Source organism: Coloeus monedula (genome assembly GCF_965178545.1).
Source record: "Coloeus monedula genome assembly, chromosome: 14".
NCBI classification, from domain to species: Eukaryota; Metazoa; Chordata; class Aves; order Passeriformes; family Corvidae; genus Coloeus; species Coloeus monedula.
In genome coordinates, this window is record NC_138794.1 from 15,699,437 (window position 1) to 15,722,634 (window position 23,198).

Genomic DNA, 23,198 nt, shown 5'->3' on the forward strand with positions numbered 1-23,198 from the left:
ATAACAAAAAATATATATGCTATAAGTTTCTTAATGTTAAAGTCCTTGAAATAAACATAGGGCATAAATTTCTGGAAAAGTAAGCAAATTTTAAAACTTACATATTTCAAAAGGAGCTGAAGTCAGGAAGAAAAGTAAAACTACTCCTACTCACTCTTTTTACCTGACTGCTTCAAAACTGAATAACAGGATGCAGTCAGTTCAGCTGCAAAAGAGTTAGGGCTGAATTAGTTGCATGGAGAATGCAATTGGATGACACCTGTCTTTACCACACACTTGATTAATATTAGCTATAGGAGGAACCTCTCCTGATGGTTATACAGGTTTTTCTGTGAAAGGCTTCCCTTTATTTCTTTCTCCCCCCGTCTTTCTCCCTAGTCTTTATGGAGATATTAGTCATGCAGAAGATACAGAAATGAAGTTTCTGGTAACAATTAACAGAATGTAGGTATTGTAGCTAAAAAGCATTTAAAGTAAAACTGTACTTGTCATTGTTACAACTACGTGTCTAATGGAAAATCAGAAACATCACAGATTTCTCTTTCCACAACCCATTTTTCTTTTAGCACAGAAGTGGGACTTGAGTCCAGTGTAATGAAACCTATTACTATTGGAAGTAGTGAGGATGGATGACCCTCCAGTTGTTTTCCTCATCCTAAACACAGGTAGTAGCACTTTCCTTCTCAGTGGCAAGATCTAGGTCTTAAAAATAATTGAGAGTCAACCAGCAAGCAAGTTTTTTAATGAATGGACAGTTGCAATTGATAGCTGTGTTTGTATTAGAAATTAATCACAGCCCTATGGACAAGAGTGTTCAGAATGATCTGCAGAAGACTTTTTGACAGTAGCGTTTCTCTGCAGGACACTGGAAAGTGTATGTGGTAGAAGTTTTGCATAAACAAACCTTTTGCTAAACTGGAATTCCTTATGAAACAAACTCACAATTGGATTCCATCTGAAAAGAAGGCACCTTTAACCATTTAAAATACAACTGTTCCATTGTGTTATTGTCTGGCTGAATATGGTTATAGCACGTCCAAGAGCAGAAACCTGGAACTTGTTTATATTGGACATGTGGTTTCTAGTTCTGTTTTATAAGTTAAACATGTTCCAACTTCCCCCCCACCCCCTTCCAATCTTGGATCAGCTGTCTGGAAGTCGGTGCTGACAGAGCCAAAAAAATACTCTGCTGTTCAAATGCAGGACAACTTTTGAAGGGTCCTTTCTGTAGAATTTCTATAGGTATACTTTTTTCCTTTTGTTACCCACTTGGCTTTTGCATGGGCAGTGAGATCATTATCTTGCTGTGTTCGGTTTAACAATAGCTAGACAATGTGGGTTATTTAAGTGCAAGCACTGAAGTCAGACACACATATCCTGTATTTTTCAAGTCTTGCAGATTCAGCAGATCTTACAGCGCCTCCACTTAATATAAAAGAAAAATTTTTAAAAGTTCAGAGTGCCACCGCTGTGGTTACTTGTAGAAAAAACGACCTCAGAAGCTTTTTTGCAGCCCTAACATAAAAAGCAGTTACTAACCAGGAACTTGGCACAAGTCAAACGGTGTTAAAGTAAGCATATCCTGAAATGACCTCTAGTGCAGGGAAAAGATTTGCTGTAATCACTTACAGTCATTTTGTAGTGCTCTCGGGAAATACAGGCAAAATATTGGTGACTGGGTAGCTGCTGATGTTGCAGTCAATGGATCAGTAAGCTATCTTAGATTTATTGCACACTGTATTTCTACCAGACCACTCTCTATTATTTGGTTATAAGTTATATGAGTTTTTGGAATAGAGGCACCTGAAAAACTCATATGAAAGAACACAGCGTTGCTGCTGCATGTTTTGCATCTTTCCATCTTCTTTGGTCCTGCAGCCAGGTAGAATATCCCTGGACAATAAATACCCAAGCAGAATGGGCATGCTGGTTATGTCCTTACTGCCTTCAACAGTAGCTTTTAAAGCTGGTTTAAAGGAAAGCAGCAGAAATGCTAACTCTTCCAAAGTAAGACCAGGTGAGGTACAGCAGCCAGAAGGGATATATTGAGCTTTTTAAAGTAAACAGCTGTCAGTATTTCCACTAGAGGAACTTAGAATGGAGCCAGCTGAAAAGAATTAGTACAACTTCAGATGTTTCCTGCAAAATTTTTGGTGAAATGATGGGCTGTTTGTTAATAGATCAGAGAAATACTTATTTTGCAGTTTCGGGGTAAATAAATGAAATTACATTGGTACAAATTTACATACTAGACCGGGACTTAAGACTATTTTACATTCTTGCAAAATCTCGTAGCTGAATATAGGGCTCTCCTACATTATTAATCTAGTAGTTTGGACCTTATCCTGCTGTAACAGAACAGAGATGCTGCTAAAATCTCACAGAACCACAGACTAATTTTTGTTATTTATATGTAGGGGCTTACTAACTTTTAATTTGCAATCTCTTTTAAATACCAGCAGAAGGACTTGGAGACAAGCATTAATACATGAGGGCCATGGCAGTTTTTGATTATTCTGGTGATTGATATATTTTCCAAGCCCTATGTGAATTGTATGCAGCTTTCTTATGCATGTGAAACTCCCCATAGAGCACTGAAAGCCCCTCAAAGTCAATGGAAACTTCCATTTGCTGTATATATATCTATACAAGCAGTGCCAATAAAATGTTTAGCCTTACTGTGTAATAAATCCAGACTGTATTTGTAAAAATGTCTTCTAAATTCTCCTAACATGGCCAAAACAAAACTGAATTTCTTAGATACCCCAAAGGATTACTTTCAGACAGGATTATCATTGATACATTTTCCCCTTGTGCAAAGATGTACCATATTTACACCTTCTATTTCACTCAGCTTTCATCATTAAAAACTACTGAGTTCTTCTCAGTTGCATTTTAGAATTTCTCAGACTGGCAACATTTGGAACCAAATTCTAGCTTAAATAGAAATGTATGAGCAAATGTATGAGCAACCAGAAAAGCAACTGCGTTGGAATTTATAGATGCCCCTACAGAGTATTACTAGCATAAACAGACCTATAAGAAATGTATTAAAAAGCTCTTTTTTTTTTTTTTTTTTTCCAAATGAAAGAGAAGATGTATAATTTGGTCATGGGACAAAGTAATTCTAATTACTGATTACTAATTTTAATAGATACTAGGTGTGAATTTAATAGAATCAGTTTTACTTCAAGGTGTATGATATGAGGTAAGACTAGCTAATCACATACCCCTTGTCTTAAAAAAAACCAGCTCTCAGTGTCCGTAATAAGGAAACACACACGGGTTTTTTTAAGCACAGAATCTTGTGTTTCATTTGGAAAGAAACATCTTCCTAGCCCACCACCTGCAAATATAATATGCATATATATAGCATTGCCTTGATAATACATGTAAAAGTGGGTTTGCATAGTTAAATATAACTTTTAGTGAACCCTAACTGATTCTGCTGCTCCTCCATGCGCTGCTGAGGCCTTGAAGGGGGAATAGGGCTGTTGCAGCTTCATAGATTACCTCAGTATTGCTCAAATAGTGGAACCTGAAGGGAGTATTCTCCCTCTACCCACAACCTCCAGCTCTTACCTGCTCTGCAGAATCCCTTAAGCTGTTGTTAAGATAAGTTTTCACATGACTGCCAGAGTTTGTGGAGGGTCTGAAACAGTAACTTTAAGAGGAGCATAGCCAGAAAGTTGTGGGAACACAATGTTACTCATCATTCATCCCGGTCCTCCACAGCTTTCTTAACATCTCGTGTGCAAACGAGTTCAGGTATCACACGAGATCGAGGTAATTACCATGCTGAAAGACACCATTTTCCCACATTTTTGTTCAGCTTGAGTGACTTTTGTTGTGTTGGCATCTCCTTTCAGTCTGCAGGACAATATCATTAAGGGCACCATCTCACTGACCAAATCAGACATCATTTAAGCCAGCATCTGTTGGAGCTTGGAGTACAAATTTAGCAGTCTGATGTCTGGGGAGCCATTTTAATTAATAAGTGTCATTGGTAGCTTTCAGAGGCTGAGGTGGTCAGGCAGATTACAATGTTATCTTTGCTATGCTCACTGATGTAAGCAAATATTGTACAACAGCCGGCACAAATGTTTTACCATGATCCTTGTCCCAGACTTCTATAACTGGGACATGTGCAGATGAAATGTGTTTAGGAACATGACCGTCAGATACCTTATACTAAAGTGATAATTTACAAAGCTCTCACTCTATACTGCAGATACAAAACTGTAATGAGAAACAGCTTTTGAACACTGCTTGTCAAAGTACAGATGTTCAGCACCAGTATCTTCTAAGAAAAGTTTCAGTCAGTCCCCAAAGGGGTGTTCTCTAAAAAAAAAAAAAGACAACGAAAAGAACAGAACATTCTGTGATTCTGTTTCTTACCCTAACTGCAGTATTTGGAATTGGCTGATGTTTCCAGTAAGTAGTGTGGATTAAGCAAACACAGCTTTCCTCTCCAAGCATAAAATCTCACCTGACCCATACCAAAAGGGCCTACATGGTGAAGGGCTACACATTTTTAGAGACTTTTTGCTAACATTGCTTACTGGTGAAAAGTCATGTAGAACTCGTCTGTTTTCTCTGCATTTCTGAATGTGATTTTTCTGAGCAGTGTGGCCTCTGGGGTAAACAATACCACTGACCTTACCGAAACAAAATCACCTCTCTGAAAATACGCTATTTTAAAGCTATATCTTTTGCTTGATACTTCCTTTTTCTCTTCCCTATCATTTAAAATGAGATTGTTTAATAGGCTGGTGTTAATTCCTTGAGGTTTTAGGACTCTAACATGAAAAAATCCTAGTTCTCCCGTTTTACTATGTTTGATAGATTAATCAGGATTTGAGTACTTCCCTCCTCCCAGTCTAACACCAAACTTCTCAGTGAAAAAAAGAATCCTGACTGGTGTTCTTATAAATTGTTTACAGGAACATAATTTAATTTCTACATGTAATAGACTACTCCCCCTTGAATGTACAAATCACTAGATTAATTTTTGTCACTAAGGCAAAAATTACTAAAATTTTTTTTTTGTTATCAAGAATATAATAAGTTCCAAAAAAGTTCTGAGAGAATATTATCTGGCTGGTGCTTTGCTTTTGTAATGAATTCTTGAAAAAGCAGCTATACTTTCTAAGGTTATGTCATCAGTTTGTGCTGCTAAGGTTAGCATTTGCAGGTGAATTACAGACTAATTAGTTTGGAGAAACATTCCATACCTGTACTGAACTTATGTGCAAATGTTTGCTTAAAGCTTCTTTCCAAGAGCCAACTCTGGTTCTGTGTGTAGAGTTTCCTTGGAAAAATCCAAGTTGCATTTCTGTGTTACACATGTACACTGCCAACTGGATATAACCACTGTTGTTTGCAAGAGACTCAAACTCATTTGGTATAAGCTACATCTTTCTGGTGTTGGCATGCAAATTACTTTCTTAGATGTTTAGATGAATTTCTCACAGAAAGGCAAGGAGCTGATGTGATTGGTGTACTTGATAGTTTTTCTTTTTTGAATGCTATGGAGGAACTGAGTTCTAGTCTCATTTGCAAAGAAATCCAAATTATATCATAACTGTTTCCTCAGCCAAGTAATTCTGAGGAGGCTGTACCATTCTCATCTGTGCAAGGCAAGGTCTGTGGTATGCCTTTATGAAGAAGTGACTCTGCTGGCACGTTTTTCATTTGAGTACATTTTGTTGTGGTTTCACAGACAAACACAGGAAGAACAACAGTAACTTTCACTGCACAGCTGTTTCTCACTTGGAAATCAGACCACCTTTGGATTTTTTAATATCTAATGTTTTAAAAATATAAAAGCAGTCCTGAGTTCCTAGGTCAAGCTTGTGCTTGACTCTTCTGATTATAAAACACAGCTCATTACCATCTGTGCAGAACTCCAATGACACAGCAGTAAGTGAATAATTAACTGATCCTTCAGCTTCTCTCTTACTTTCTATGTAGACATCGTTGTATCCAGTTCCTTCCCCCCTTTATTCAGACATGGGAATAAGCCCTACCTGCCTCACACAGAGTGGTGAATTTGTTCTCCTAACAGCATTTACAGCCTTGAGTAGTAGAACAAAGGGTGAATCCCTGAAAAGGTGATTTACAAATCTGCATCGATGAGCATGCAGACAGCATGGTGTACACAACTTTACAGTGCTGAGGTATTTATGTTCTGCAAAAAATGCTAAACACATACCTGGTTTTGTGCAGTGTAATGATGTATCATTTTTCCTAAGACTTAAGTTTTTCTGTTATTTGTCCATTATTCACAAATCCTAAAACTGAGCTGTAAAAACTAATTTTCAAAGGAAAGTAAAAACAAGTTCCAGCCAATTGGCTGAAAATCAAGTTCAAAGTACTTTGTGCATCACATCTTTTGATAGGAATAATAAGCAGTGCCATTTGGCACTGTCAAGCTGCAACAGCAATAATTGGATCATCTCAATCCCGCAAAGCTAAGTCAGGATACAATACCACAACTCATGAAGCTGCAATTCCTGTTTTCTTTGGGTTTATTCACAGTCTGTCTGTTGTAACAGAACCTCCCAATTATTCAAGTTTATGAACCTTGCAGTTCTGCATATTGCAATTCTTGAATCCCAGCCCAAGACCCATGGTTGCCAGAGTTGTGCTCAGCAGGAGCTAGGAATATGGAAGGAAATCAGGTTCAAATAATTTTGTGGTTCTCAGATTTAGGACTGGATTGAGCAAGAGTCCAAATGGAAGTAAAAACAGCAGGGAACTTCTGTGATCTTCTTCAAAGTAAAAATTATATCCTGTACATCAAGTTTTAGAGCTAGCCTGCAGACTTACATGACACTGATATCTTTTAGAATTTCATAGTAATGGTGCAATTCCTATTATATTTCATAGCACTTCCCTATCCCAGGAATCTTCTCCTGAAAAAATTTGGCCACAGTACACAGTAAGATCCTGTATTTCAGAGTATTTCATTAGCCACTGTGCTTCAGGCATGCCAAGTGTGATCAACTAATTTCCTACTAACACAGGGAACGGGTGCTCCACCTCAAAAAGTCAGGCCAGTGGGTTTCCCCTCCTCACCCAGAAAAGCAGGTCTGTTGGAGAATAGACCTGCACTCTTGAACAAACAAGTGTACAAGAGCAGCAGTAAATGTGCTGGAGGCACTAGGAATTTATGTTTTGGGAAGTAATAGGGATCTTTCTACTATGACTTGTCTACACTTACAGCTACTGAATTTTTATCTGACATGTATGAACCCACAGAATTAAGAATCTCTGCTAAGGAATCATTGATCTCTCACAAGGTGAAATGGTTTACATGCCAATAAGGTTTTTAAATACTTACAGAGAAAATGGTGGCTGCTGGGCAGCCCTTCTGGCATGATTCATATGTATAAACCATGTTCTGCAGTGAGAAGTAACTGAGTTTAACAGAGTTTTAACACTTTACAGGGTGCTCTGTAAAGGCAAGCAATGAACACATGGGTGCAGCATGCAAGGGAAGACAGAGTTGCTAAGGGGGACATGATGTATATATGTATATTTTAGTAAATTTTAGAATAGTATAGATGTTCCTTTCAATACTACTTTGAGATAGAAAAGTAGTGTTTGTAGTAGTATTTGCTCATTAAAAAGGGAATCCAGTTGATTCCTCTATGTGAGTCCATGATAAGTTTTTTGAAAACACCTCTCTGTTTTTGAGTTATGTAAGTTATATATCTTAAGATGCCCTTGACAAAGGTGTCTTTGAAATGCATCTGTGTTCTGTGTAAGATCTCAGCTTTTCAGTTATGTTTCGCATCCAGAGTCATACTCAGATAATTGGCTTGTGACTCGGATCCTCCACAATCCAGCAAATGCTCCATTCATTCAGTTCCAGCACTGGCCATGGCCTCTCTCCTACGCCATGACCCCACACGTCAGGCACGGCTGGTGGGGCTGACTCCCTCACGACCCTGTACCAGCTGTCCTCAAAACCAACATCAAATGGGGGCGTCACAGCAGCTGAGCTGCACTTAGGGTGTGTCAAACCATGGGTGTTAATGGGAGAAGTGTTGAAAACCTTCTCTTGCTTATTTTCTGATTCGATATGAGAATGAGGCCTGGATGGGTATGTGCTTAAAAACATTTGTGGTTTAAAGTATTAACACATAGAAAAGACTGAAAAAAGCTGAAACTAGAAAGGAGCAAGTAACTGGTGCTCTTCTTTCCTTTTCATACAGCTGTGGTTGAAGGAGGCTGCCAGGAGATGCAAAAGAAACAGGGAAGGTATTGACAAAATAGGACATATAAATGAGACTTGCAAGAGTTGCATGTGGAATTGCAAATACTGTCTTTTCTAAGAAGTTGACCTGTTTTAAAAGTGGGCACTTTAGAACATAATTACAACTGTTACAATAGAATATAACTCCTCTATTGAAAACAAAAAACCTGAAGCCTGGTTTAAACAGGGAGTGTGGTTTAACAATCTGGGCATAAGATTTTGAGGTGTATGCAATAGTTTTATGCATACCTTGAATGGTAGCTGCCTTGTGTCAAGCAACAGATTTAGTGTTTGATTATCAGCCCATAAAAACTACTTTCCAGAGCTGCCTGTTCCCTGAAGCTGGATGCTCAATATGGCCATTGGCAGATGCTGCTCATAAACTACTTCAACACCACCTTGCTCTCTGGCAAACAATTCACCCAGAATGAGAATAAAATAACAGGAAATCCCTCTCCCTCTCTCTTCCATACAGTTGCAATATACTCTCAGTATCAGATTTTTCACTCAGCTTTACAGCTTTAGCTGTGCTTATAAATGCTGAAGCCCCAGGTTTCATGCATGCTGTGTTACTGTGATGTTGTTGATTGAACAGTTCAAAAGTTCACAAGGAGACATTTCACAATTACAGCCAAAGACAACTTTACTAACTTCTGTTTGCTTGGCTTCTAGCAAAATGAAATCTCATCCTGTCTCCAAATCCTGGGAGCTGCTGTGCACATGAAATGTCATAACTTACCCACAAGGTCTATTCATGCCAAAGTATGTGCACTTCAGTTGGAGGCAGATGACATTCAACATCTTCCAGAATTCAGATAAATAAAGTGCAGGTCTCAGATTAGATGAATAATCCTTTAGTCTGTTATTTCGCATAGCAGGACAACCTTTCATGAATTTGATAAGCTTTGCTTTTACAAGCATTCTCCTGTTTTAAGTAGAAAAGAATAATAAAAAAATCATTGATGTGTCAACAGAGAAAAGACTGATTCATGAGGTCATATGATTCCTTCTTTGCAGCTATTCATGCAACTGCTGAGCAGAGCTCGTGTAGCCAAAGTTTCCCAATTTCAGCATGAATTCACCCACAGTTCACACCAGATTAATATAATTGGTCATTATCTATTTAATTGCTCTCCCACTTAAAACATTTCCATTGTCTAACCAGAGATCTTGAACATTACCATGCAAATTTTTTGAAAGCCACCACAAATAAAAATCTGTGAGGTAGACTTTTATTGAAAGCAGTCTAAACCACTGCAAAGGTTGTTCCTGTGGTCATTGTACAGACAGGGATGGTTTATGAAGTTTCAGTTTGATTTCAGGCATTCTTGGAATGCAAGCATCTTCAGGTTCAAGTTTTTAGGTTTGCTCTAATTTTTAAGTTTCTATCTCCCAGAGTGATCAGAACTCAGATAAATAATTTCAGATTTCAGAATTTCAGACCATCTAAGTCAGCTAGCAGAATTTTTCAATAAGCAATAGCTTGCATTTTCATATAGAGAAGTCCCTTCCATTTTTAGACAAGCAAGGAGTAACCTGTGTCCCGCACTGAGGGCTGAGAAAAGAAAGGTCATCACACTGATCAAAAAAGGAGCACAGTTATCAGTGAAGATATGTTTGCAAAAGAATCCCGTAAAAAAAGTAATGATATTAAGAAGTCACTGTGTCCCATTTTTGGTTCCTGCCATTTGACCTGTGTGTACCTATTGGTTAATTCTACTACATACATAATTTCTCTATGCAATGACCACACCACTGAGAATGGATGGCTTGAGAGCCTGTGAGCTCTGTTGGCACATAATCCTGGGCTTCACAAAGAGAAATTCCCAGATTGGAAGGAGAGGCAGAAGTGTCCTATAGTGAGAATGTAATCGTTTTTTCCACTGTAAAGAGTGGGCTAAAGAAGGATATGATGCCAAGCAGTGTCATACTCTAGAGCTCCCATGGAGCTGCTAAGTCAGATGTCTGATCTGGAGCTGTTCTGGGTTTGCAGAGTGGGCTGGGTAACAGACTGAGCAATTCTGAGGTCACACAGGAAGGATCTAGACAGGAGCCTGTAATGGAAACCTTGTGTTTCTGTTGGTACCTTAACTGCACCTTCCCTGTAGATACATTTGGATCTGTTGTTTCCGCTATTGGAAAGACATTTTTCCCTCCTGGAGGAGGAAGAATCTAGTCTGAGGAGTTTGTTGGCTTCAGTTGCTGTCTGCATAACATTGTCATTAATCATCTTGTTTGCTCTAACAGAGGGTGAGTGGTGCAGCCGAAATCAGCTTGTAGCAGACAACAAATCAGCACTGCTAGCATGCTGCAACAGGAGTAACACGAGCCTGCAGGTGACTGAACAAGGCCTCAGTCCAGCACATGTATTTGTCAGGGGCCGCCTTTTTACTTTCAAGTTTTAGCTGGACTCGTTCAATAAAAATGGTGCTTATTATTAAGTACATTTGGAGAGCCCTCCTCTAGTCCCTTGTCACTTCAAAAGGTTTGAATTGGCTCATCAACAAGACAGAAAAAGAACAAAATCCCACATACCTTCATCACTGTTAGTCTGTTTTAAGAGGCCCGATTTTTCTGACTCATGCTGAAGCCACAATCTTTGTATGTAAGGAATGAAGAAAATCCCTTAAACAACAAATTTTTGGCTCAAGGCAAGAATTCTAGGCTTAAATTCCTGTGGTGGGGTGATGCAATAGGTCAGATTTGCTGATTAGCACATAAGATTTTTTTTATTTTCAACCCCAGCATTCTTTTCAAGTATATTTATTTAAAACTTTAACTGACCAATGGAAAAGGAAAAAAAATGCCCCAAGTTTTAGTTTTGTCATTCAGTAATACCTAGATGTGTTCAGAGGCTTTTACAGTGGCTTTTTATTTTCTAATCACAATAGATGTTTAAATAATCATCTTCCTTTATTACATTCATAGAGCTGAGTAGAAAAAATTAGAGAAATACAGTAATAAAAGGGCTACTTTACTAAACTTCAGAGTTCCCTTCTTTGTTGAGTGTCATACTTCAGTGTGTTTTGCAAATAAGGTACATCTTCCTCTCCCCAGAATTCATCACTTCATCATTTCAGCATAACACAATTTAATTATCTGGTGTTTAAGTGCAAAGTCAAAGGGTCAGCTATTGATCTCCATTCTTGGAACAAGCCACAGGAGAGAGAAAATCAAGTGGAAGTTGCTGGTCTTTTAAATTAGTGGATTTCAACTGTTTCACTGAGCACTGGTCTAGGATTTAATGCCTCAGAGAAAAGGAGACCCAGTAAGAGTTTTAGGCTTAGTGAACAGAAATTACATGCAGCAGTCGCAGGTACTTAACTTTGACAGAAAGCCCAACATTTAGTTTGCATTATTTAAGAACATAAACTCTCTGTCACTGAGGGCATTGCCTTTCATTTTTTAAGTTAGGCTTGTCATTGGTATTCAGTAAAAGAGCTTTATTTACTCTATTATTTACTATTTACAAACAGCAAGAAGGTAAAAAACCCGCTGCTTTTATAATTGGATGTGGCCAAAGTCCATATAAACAAAAGCATTGCACTTAATGGAAGCATGATTGATAAGATTTATTCCTGTGGGGCAGACAGGGTCCATCCCAGTCTGCACACTCACCTAGATATGGAAGTTGTCCCTGCTAGGTGGGTATGTTTCTAGCCTCATGGGCATCCTAATGGCTCAGATGTCTCTCTTTTCATAGATGAGAGGTCTCCGTTTTGGTCATGTGTTAAAATTTTTGAGAAAAAGAGTGAAATAGTGAACTTCAGGCTTCAGAAATAAAACAGAATCTGGAAACAGCATTAGGTAACAATGATAAATCCATAGTACTATAAGGAGATGAATACCTTATTTTTGGAATTGCATGCATTGTAAACACCATCTCATACAATTGTGTATATTACCATTTTTCTGGATGATGGATTCATACCTTTGTAGGAGATGGCTAGAGTTTTGATTGCTCACAGCTTTACAGGCTAAGAGGTATTGCTCTACTGATAGTGCATTTAAAGTGTCCATGCTATCAGTGCAGTCACATAGCAAACCTACAGCAAATATTACAGAAAAGAGTCAAGAGAAATACTACTTATGTAGACTTTGACAAGGCCTCCTAGAAGATATAGCAGTAATGCAGTTGCTGCCACAAAGTTTTTTCTAGACAGGAAAAGAAAACTACCTGCCTTGTGAGGTGTGGGGAGCATCCTTCATGCTCATTATACTTCTGTGAGGAGAAAACACATATGTGCATCTCCTCCTTACCTAACGTGTCTAACCTGAATACCCAGAGTATCAATGAGCAAATTTATGTCTGAGAGGACCTGCTGTTACTGCATTTGTATATGATCAACCCTAACTCCCCTTGAAGCACCTTACTAAGAATTTGAAGCTGTTTTGCTAAATTTCAATGCTTTAGATACCAACAAGAATATTGATTCTTTCCTTTTTTGTTGTGGCTCCTAGCAGTTTTGTGGTGGGAAGCTGGGGAGGGGAGCAAAACCAAAGATGCTCTCATCACCCTTTACTAAATGAACTCCCATCATTTTGCTAGTAATTGCAGGTAGTTTGTGACTCTTGATTAATAGAGTGATGAGGAATCCCTAAGCCGTAAGAGTGTTTTAGACATTACGTGTCTCTGTTCCCTCACTCCCCCTTTCTCAGCCTTCACTTTCAGAGTTGCCTTTCTGCTGGCTTTTCTGTTCCACTGGATTCTTCTGATGCATCGAGTCATCAGATGCACACATTCGTACCTAAGTGATGAGTGGATGACCAGGTTAATTAATTATTCCGAAAGTTATGGAAGTGCCTTTGGTCCAATGCGTTATTCAGCTAATTCAGCTTCTTTGCTGAAGTAGCTTTAAATACTCCAGTTACTTCTAGAGAGAATGATTTCAAAGATTTGTGTCTATATATCTAGGCCACATAATAAAAGGAAGGAATCTTGAATGCTAAACTCACCTTAGTGATTCTGTCTCTGGTTGTGTTTCAAAAGAAAAACTCTTTAACATATTTAACACACCCACACCCACACATCTACCCACTCACCACAGCTGTGTTTTGGTGTAGTCTGTATAATTGACTTGAGAGCTTCACAAACCTCTTGCCTAGTGTAGCTGATTTTTTGTAGTTTCAAAGGAGAAAGGAAAACACAAGACAGGGAGGAGTTGTATAAGGAGGAGTTAAAGCATGAACTCTTCTGAAACCGGGAAGTGACAAACTGCACAGGGGAAAGCCCAATATTGGCTTTGACAAGCATTATGTATCCTAGTACCAAGGGTGCAGTAAAACAAGTAGCTTCTCAGTGCTCAAGTCTACAGATGTGGAAATCCTGAAGGGATTTTATTGGCTTTTTTATCATCTTCAACTGATGGGAAAGAATTTTATTTCTCAGTTGCCCAGCAGGATTACCTGTGTTTTGGAGTACTCTCTAGCAGAGAGGAGCAACAGTGTGAACATAGCTAGAGAGAAGAAAATCAAACAAAATTAACTATGTATCTATGGAATTATAACCTAACTATACCAGAGCAGAGAAGATCATAAAAATACCTGTTTAGAAAATATGCATGGTCTTTCTAGCATGGGCTTCAGGTTGGTTGTTTCTTTGCCATGGCAGTGCATAGTATGTTAGTGCATCTTTGTGCTCTTTGAAGGGACAACTCAAAACAGACACAATGTTTTGAAGGGCTGCATCACTTTACCACCAGTTTGCAAAATGACTCCAGAGGACAAAAGTACAAGGAAGTGAAAGCAGCTTAGCATAACTCCGGAAAATGTTTCTTGTACTTAATGTGCTGTAGGGAATCACCCAAGGGTCTTTGGTCATACTGCAATGCCACAAAGCATATTCTCAGTCACATTTTCCACATAGATCTAAAACCTATTTCAAGATTTCTTTATGAAGTGGAGGATAGACTTGGTTGTCTTTGGAATTCCCTTGTGCTTATAAACACAGGGAGTTTAGTGGAAGTTGAAATCACAAATGAAATTGTTCCCTTTGAAGATCAGATCTCCAGTTAGTCACTTAATAAAAATGTCAGGCATTTAATCATCATGGATAAAAAGCTGCCAATAAAGGTTAATGAAGAATATTAAAAATTTTGCATTTCTTTGCTAGCAATAAGTATAGAAACTCCATTTTTTGGTGAACAGTTTTTCACTGACAAGTAGTCAGAAGATTGTTTAGACTGACTTATTTCAGAAAAATTGTGTTAGTGTGTTTAATTTACTCATTTCAGATTAACATCTTCATTATCTTGAAAACTGTCCCCAAAGCTAAAGGAATTTAAATAGTGTTACAACCAACCATATCAAAAGAAGTAAAACATTTTTGTCAACTAAAATTAAAATTATTATGGGTTTCTTTGTTTGCTGAATTCTTCTGCAATTCAGTGGGTTTTTTTAAGTTTTCAGTTGAGCAGGAAAAAAGGTATCCATGTAGTTCTAGCCTTTCTTTCCCTTTTCCATTCAAAACCTTAGCAAAGGATATAGCAATATTTCTTTTTATTAAATTCATGGCCATTTCATTTTAAAGCCAATTTGCTGTAAGATTTATTTTCCAGATCCTGGAACATAACTTCTAGCTACTTACTGGTTGTTTGAGTGAAATGGTCTGGAACTATGTTTCAGCTGGGAGTGGAACACAGAGCTTAATTTACTGAACACACAGCGGTGTGCAGCAGAGATGAAGCAGGAACTAAACAGGAGTCAATCAGGAGTTAAAATGGCAGGCAGAAAATGACTTGGTAGAGCTAGCAGGTTCAAATTTCAGATTCTTAATTCACTGTGCAAAAATGCAGGATAAAAAACATTTTAAAAATGCTAAGCTATGGATATCAGAGCAGTTCAACTTGGGCAACCCTGTTTGAAAAGAGATTCAGTAAAGCCTAAAAAAATCTAACATATGGAACGCGTATTTTAGACAATGGAAAGATTATGTGGTGGAGGGTCCTGGGGGGAAAAAAAAGATGGAATAGGCTTGAACGATTCTGCTTTGACAAAAGAGAAGCAAATCTGGCTGATAAAAATACAGTTAAGTAGTTAAAATTATTATAAATGGAGTTTTAAGACATTATTGAACAGGTTTGAAATAAAAGCCCAGAATATAACTGATCGAATGCAAGCTGTTAAAAAAAAAAAAAAAATTGCTTCCATTTTGGTGAAAGTAAGCGTTAATATATTTAAGAGGACCAGATATCTGCATGGAACATACCAAATGAGCTATTTTGGTTCTCAGACAGACCTGTCTGTGGTTAAGGCTAGGGAAGGAATTTTTCACTAATATTTCTCTGGCATTGTAGCTGTTATCATTATAGTATCTGACCATGTGTGCTCGTCATTTGCTATTTGAGTTGTTCTAGTTACTGTGGTTGTAACAGATAAATCCCAGAGTGTAATCTGTGCTCCCAGATGGAGTAATACAAACACTTCCACAGCAAACAGTAACACACACTGACTTCATATGTAAACTTGCCACTTGGAAATTCCCCTTGCAAGAAACATTCATGCATGTCTAAATAACTCAATGAAAATGTTAAGGTACAGAAAATAAACCAAGGATTTCAATAATGGATGCTATGGTAGCTGTCGCAGCTCCTACTCAGTAGTAGTTTCCTATGCACACAGGAAACATAAGATCCAGTAATTTATGAATGTAATGACTGGATTTGTTAAGGTCAAAATAAAGATACGCACACTTTAAAGTGAATGAACTTTGTTAGATGCCTGGGTTTGTGCCTGCTGGAATTCTGAGAACTCCAGTTCCAAAAAAAAAGTCACATGACAAATAATGGAATTAGCAGGAATTTGCATGCTTCTGTCTGCAGGTCCTAGTGCAACCTAGCTGCTGTTGCTGTGTGTCCTAGGGGCATGGGGGACTGTTATGTGCCAGTGTCCAGTAACATGGGAACTCTAACTGAAGCTTTTCTTGGATTTGGACATTCATATCACACTCCCACACTGGGTTTCCAGTGTCTAGCAACAGTCTAATTTCACCCTGTAACTTTTCTTTTCACTGAGAACATTACTAAAACATCCTCATTTCCTGGAACTAGTGAAACTTAATATTGCTGAATTTGCTACGTCTGTTAGATGTGGGTGAAGGTGGCCGAGATACTCCAAAGCTGTTGGACAGACACAAAAGCAGATGCAAAAAACCCGATCGCATTTGGCTTATTTGGTTATGAAATATCACCCCCAAAATCATTAATTTAAAATAAAGTGGTTTTGTTTTATAGGAATTTGAAATTGTGAGGCTTTGGAATTTTTTTATCCCTTTTATCCCATTTGCTAACATCAAGGTATTACTCTCTCTTGCACTGAGATTATGGATTTGTTACTTCACCATGCAAAAGGGCTTTTTTGTAAACAAGAGAATATCAGAAATCAAAATATTCATAAATACATATCAGTACTATTGAGGGATGACCTCTCCTCTCCTCTTTTTTTTTTTTAAGTAACAGCCCAGTCTCAAGAACATAGTCTGCTTGGCTGAATGTTTTTCCCAGGACAAGCATTTCCTCTCCTGGAGGAAGGCCTCTTCAGTCACATCTCTATTTAACTGTCTGCCCCTCATCCTCCCCACCCAGCCTGCTGATGTGTGTTTCCAAATATACTCTTAATTATGTATATGAAAATGTAGAAACGTAAGAATAGCACATGGTGGCATGTTCAGGCTTCTGTCTGTTTTTATAACAACATTCAATCCTGTTCTGAGAAGCAGCAAAACAGATTAAAGATCACACAAAATTGTTTCTGATTTTCTGTTTCTGGTTTTGCAGGCACTTGTGGAATTCCCAGGATACAAATTTCTTTGTTACTGCATGGCCTTGAGATTTGCTTGAAGATGCTAACATAATGTGAAGAGCTATTACATGAGTTAAATTGAAAAAAATAGCCCCCAGTATGTGGTTTGACTTGATAATACTCTAATCTGTAGGCCACTGGATGTGACACTTCAAATTGTTCACATACAATTGCCTAATCTTTGCATTTTAAGTTGGAAGATGGTTAGGTTCACAGTTGTCTTAAACTGTCTTGGGCATTTCAGTCATTAGTAGGTTATTTTTAAAATATGCTTAGGCCTACACAGTACTTGCTATCTTTTTTTAATTGATATTCAGATGCTGGATGTCAGACAGATGAATTGGTGAAGCAGGAAGCAGATTATTCCAGGGTATGTACAGGAATCTCACTGTATAGGAAAAGAGTCCTATGTGCACTAAAAAGATTGTGCAAATCAAGCTCAGTAGACCTCTATCTGGTACCACCATCTCTGTAGTTTCTGTTTCCCATAACTACATACAGTTGCCTCACTATATAATGATTGACAAATACAGAGTAATACAAAGGACCCTTATGTAATATCATAAGAACAGGCTGGCTCTAGTTGCTTCTGAACCCTTTCCAGCAAGAGAGGATAGAGGTGCATTTTTTAAATGCTGTTTCTATGGCCCAGGCAGCTCTGAGTTTCCTTCAGCAGGCTGCTCTGCCAGACAATATGAGCAGCAAGGCCTGTGCCCCTGAAAGGAATTCAGAACTTGGTGCACCTGCAGAGCTCACGTACTTTCACTTGGTGAGCACTGCAAGTTTCTTAATGTGGCTTTACACTATCTGCTTTTTGACAGGGTGGAGTTCAGGAAAAAGCCAAAAATGTTCTTGATTGTATGATTTTCAGTTGAGATCAGCTGAATCTAATTCTCAAATGTAATGTTTTTCCATCAGTTTGTGTAACTCTAACACAAGTTATGTGATGTCATGTGCCTTGGCAAAGGAGCTAGAAAGGTTACCATTTAGGAGGATTTAGAACATGGATATCTAAACCTATTTAAAATTGTGAAAAAATAATTAAAGTATTCCTTATCTTTTAAAGGCATCTCTTGCCTGCCTCTCCAAAGATAAAGAATATGGAGTTGCTTTTTCATTAATTTATTTTCAAGCATCTTTATCTTTTGGAGACTTAGGACTCTTTGAGACATGTTAGTAAGGCTCATAATGCACAAAGATACTGCTGCTACCAAGGCACAGTATCAAGACTCTCAGTATACACATTCACATGCTTGATGTGTTTCCTGCCATATCTAACATACTTGAAAACACTTCTACAATTATCTGTAAGATCACATTCTGCACTCAGTGTATAAAGGTAAAATTCTGACTTCAGCATTGTTTAAAACGGGCTAAAAGAATCCTTATTGTGTTGTTTTACAGCCATTTTAACAGTGAAAGCTCTCTGTTGAGAGCAACATGTCCATGGGTTACTGCTTATGCAGGACTGTTGTACTGTGGCTGCATGTTCCCTAATGAGATTAGGCAATCAATTCATATAATCTCTCATTCTGTTGATTGCTTTACTGCTGGTAAAAGGACATTTATATAACCTACCTGCACAGAAAACCACATCCCTTTTGTTTGAGAGATGAGAATGATGACAGACTGTGAATTTCCATGTGTGGTTTTGGAGCAGCAGCTGGGTCTTGCCTTAATTAATACCCTGCAGCAACTTTGTTCCAGACTGTGTACTAATTTTTTATGAACAATAATGACTCTTATGTCTTCACACAAGGCATCCAGCATTTCCTCACAATACAGTTTCTCTTTGAGGAGGAATTGCTAAACCTCAACAAAGCTGGGAAGTACTCTAGAGAGCTATTACCACTACTAGAGAGTGATGCCAGCTGTCAGTGGAAAATCACTTGGCCAAGAAACTTAAAGACAAGTACCAAGAAAATGCAAAAGACGAGAGAGGACTGAGGGGGAAAATAGTCCCTAAGAAGGAGAAGGACAGGGATGGTAGAAATACAGTGGAAGAAGTACCACATTTTTTGGCTCAGCACCCAAATCCTTACCACCATCATTAACATCAAATCAGACAGGTGAGTGGGAACCTGAATGTTCTCATCCAGATCTGATGTGCAGTGAGGAGAAGGGCAGATAAGTTGTGCAATCCCTTCATCACCTGCTAGTGCTGGATAACACTGATCTTACACAATCCTGCTTCAGAACCACCTCTCTTGTTAGGAACTGGAATGTTGTGCCTACTGCTGGCTGCCAAATGATAGAACCATGGACAGGAGCAGCTGGTGCCATTAAACTAATCAGCACAAAAGGTACCATTTTGTTTGTGCTTCATGGTAGTGTCAACAACAGAAGCAAAACATTGCATGAAAACTTTGGCCTTCCTTGTCTGAAAGCACTCGTTTCATGGGACAGTTCTTCAAGTGGAGTACATTTGCTGATACCATTTGTAGTGAAAATAAACACAGATAAATTAACTCAGGCAATAGAAACATCCAAAGGCCACTATCTTACCAAAAACTGATGCCATAGCTCAGGGATGAGGAGCTCTGATTCTGCAGGCCAGATGTACCCCTCAGACAATGTCTTACTGCCCTTCTTCCCAAGCGTACCGAAGTCCTCTTAGATGTATGTCTGTAGTATGACCAAAACATAGGGAGAAGACCAGTGAATGTGGTCACCCAACAGGGGTGTCACACCACAGGCATGTCCCACCACAGGCAGGAACATATCTAAGAACGCATGACTGGATACATGACAAACAGCCAAAACACATTTGTTTCCCATTTCTAGCAGCAGATGGAGAGTTCAGTCCCTGACAGTTTACAGGCAGGGTAAGACTAAGGAGGACATTGAATGGATTTTCATGGGTTATTTTAAGCAACAGACAGTATCCTTTAAATCCAGTTGGTTGTGGTTTTATTCTTAAATTCATTTGTGGAACCCTGAGTGTTTTAGGCTTTAGGTCAGGGGAAGCCACCTGAAAGCAGTTCTGTTCATCTTTGCTGCCTTTTGCCAGTCCCTAGGAGGGGGTGGTCATGGTTCTCCATACTACAATCTCTGTGTGCACTGCACAGATACAACCACTGCACTATCCATTGTGGTTGTAGCTGTAGTGAAATCCACCAAATGTGCTTGCAAACAATTGATTCTAATGAGCCTTGGTCTTTTCTCCTAAATAATCAAGGAAACATCAGGGACACTTGCTTTCTCCAGATTCTTGAACAAAATCCTATTTAAAAAAGACTTGCTTGTCTGTTCATTGAAACACATGAACAGAGAGAAAAGGAACCTATACAACTATTTTTCTGAGCAGGAGCTTCCTAAGCAGATTCTGAAGATAAATGTTATTGCCAAATCTGTGAATTTAAAGCAGATTGTTGGCTGCTTAGATTGAAGACTTGCTGGGGTCAATTTTGCTCTCAGACAGTTTTAATTAAGGTGCATCTAATTTCTCCAGGAGGCTAACTTCTTTCTGCATTTCCTATTTAGTGTACTGTGGAGAGAACTTTCATTTCTTATTTTGGCCCTGAATTTATATAGCTCTCTGGGCCTCTTGAACAGGCTATTCAGAATTAGAAACATTAGGATTAGTGCAAGTAGGAAGTTATTAAAATTACAACTTAAAAAAAAAAGCTAAGTCTGTGTATTCACAAAAGAGTAAGATGTTCTCAATTAATAAAAATCAGAGAATATGTGATGTTCAGACTCAGTGACAGTAAGAACCAAACCAATATGCAGAAGTAGTAGACAGCAAATTTCATGATTTAACGTTTTCATTTTTATCAAATGGAGAAACCAAGGATAGGAGCAGATAATATGAGGTGCCCAAGCTATGCAGCACGTCAGTGATGAAGCTGGGAATATATTCCAGATACCCATCTACCCAACAAGGCTACTTCTGTCTGCAGCCTGTGCACAGCTTCCCAGGCTGCACATCTACCACAGTGCCCAAGTGCAGACCTCCAGCACAGCCCTAGGACAGCACCAGACGTCTGTCCCATGTCTGAGATCTGTTCAGAACTGCACCAGGTCACCAGATCACTGTTTCTGTGAGCTCACTGCTCATGGCTCCAAGCTTAAGTGTCACAGCTCATGGGGTTTATGTTAGCTATTCAAAAAAGGCTGGTACCTTCAAGGTGACACCTATCCCCAGCTGGAATACAGCGCTCCCTGCCTCACTTCAGAATGAGACCTAAGGCAGTGAACAAGAGAAACTGTAGTAGTTCGTAGCAAGTGCAGTAAACACAGGCTCAGTTGTGGAGGATACAAATTGAGAGCCTCACATCCAGTGCCTCAAAATTGCTGGTTTGCATTTTTACCGTAACTTTTTAAATAGCTGAAGAGGAAGACTTCATCACACCTTCTGAACTTCAGCACTGAGTCGGACACATAGGGAGAGCTTGGAGGAATAAGTGAATACACTATAAAACTCAGTACAGATATTATTAAGTCACAAAGTTCAACAGACCACAAGAAATAAAAGATGTGATATCCATGAAAGGATCAGGAGCCCAGCATCCCTGAAGACACAGTTATCAAATAATATATATGACTAGTTTGACAATATTTTTTAATGGAATACTACAGCAGCCTCCTCTCTGGCAGAGGGTAACACACCTTCTCCATCCAGTTAGTGCCAAGTGGCATCCACCCGGCTTCCAACCTTTTAGTTCTATCTTCTGCACACAAAAGAATAGCCCATGGAAGACGCTGCTCTCCCTTCTAACCGTGCCGTGTTTGCTCCCTGCAGGTGAGCGGCCTTTCGAATGCAACTGGCAGGGCTGTAATAAGAAGTTTGCTCGCTCGGATGAGCTGGCCCGGCACTACCGCACTCACACCGGAGAGAAGAAGTTCAGCTGCCCCCTGTGTGAGAAACGCTTCATGCGCAGCGACCACCTGACCAAGCACGCCCGGCGCCACGCCAACTTCCACCCCAGCATGCTCAAGAGGAGGAGCGGCAGCAGCTCCCGGACAGGCTCTGTCAGTGACTACAGCCGCTCGGACGCCTCGAGCCCCACGATCAGCCCCGCCAGCTCCCCATAGACTACCTGCACTGGATGTCAGCACTTTGCCTCTAATGCCTAACGTGGAGTTTTGTTTGTGTTGCACACATTTAAGAACTCTGTTGCTTCCCCTCCTTCAGTTCCCACCCTCTTTTTTAAAAATCAGTAAATAGCTGCCTCCCACTGCAATTTTTAGTCAGATTTTCTTTACCCAACCACACAAGTGGCTATTCTAACCTCATGGACAGACAGACTTACATGTTACACTTAGTGACTCCTGCTGTCTCAATATTTCATATATTTTGCAAACATTTTTGGATCCTCTTCATTATTCTTTTTAAGAAAATGAAAAAAATCTAAAAAAAAAAAGGAAAAAAATCCGCTTAATTCACCTCAGGTGTCGAAGTAGTTTCTAAAACCGGATTGCACAATATGAGCATACATACACTTAAAAATCAACTGTGTTGGATTTGTGTCCCACTTCTCCTTTCTCAGGGATGGATATTTATGTTACACAATAATTACAATGAAGACACACCCTAACCACGGCCTTAGTCTGTAAATATAATTGCACTCAGAAGCTTTTTGTTAGGTTCTTTCACACACTGGGGAAAAAAATAAAAAGCAAGCAAACAATACAGAAACCGACCCAATACTGGAATGTAGTACTGGACTCTTCCATTGTTTATTTTCCTGATTATACACCTATGTTGGGGAGTGTCCAAACAGGAGTCTTGTCTTTCTTCAAGCTGCCCTGTGCTTACGGTAGCAAGCTGTCTTCTCACTTCATGCTGAAGATGCTCCAAAACCAACTTCCTACTGCAAAAATCTCTGTGAGGTTGATAAACTTGTTTGTTGGTTTGTTTCACGCTAGATAATATTCTGAGAAAAAATTTTCCACAAGATGCCTTAAATAAGTAACCCTAAATAGCAAAGAAACAAATTTACACTGGGTAACATTTTATTGCAAGGTGGCCTGGAATCTTGGAGACATTCTGTTGTCACTCTCTCCAAGTTGTTGTCTGCACTGCCTGTTCAGTATGGGACCAACAGAATATTCAGATCAAACCACACTGACTTGAACAATTTCCTTTATATCTTCCTCCTTTGTTTTCTTCTTGTTTTTTTTTTAATGAACT

General features: G+C 38.9%; 1 protein-coding gene across 1 annotated transcript in view; it reads left to right on the plus strand.

Annotated features, from left to right (window-relative positions):
• Positions 1-22,962, plus strand: part of KLF13 (KLF transcription factor 13) — a 29,459-nt gene extending 6,497 nt beyond the window's left edge. Inside the window, exon 2 of the mRNA XM_082290380.1 lies at positions 21,807-22,962. Within this exon, the coding sequence (XP_082146506.1) occupies positions 21,807-22,099 (293 nt within the window). The 3' untranslated portion in view covers positions 22,100-22,962. The remainder of the gene's footprint in view (positions 1-21,806) is intronic.
• Positions 22,963-23,198: the final 236 nt, after the last annotated feature.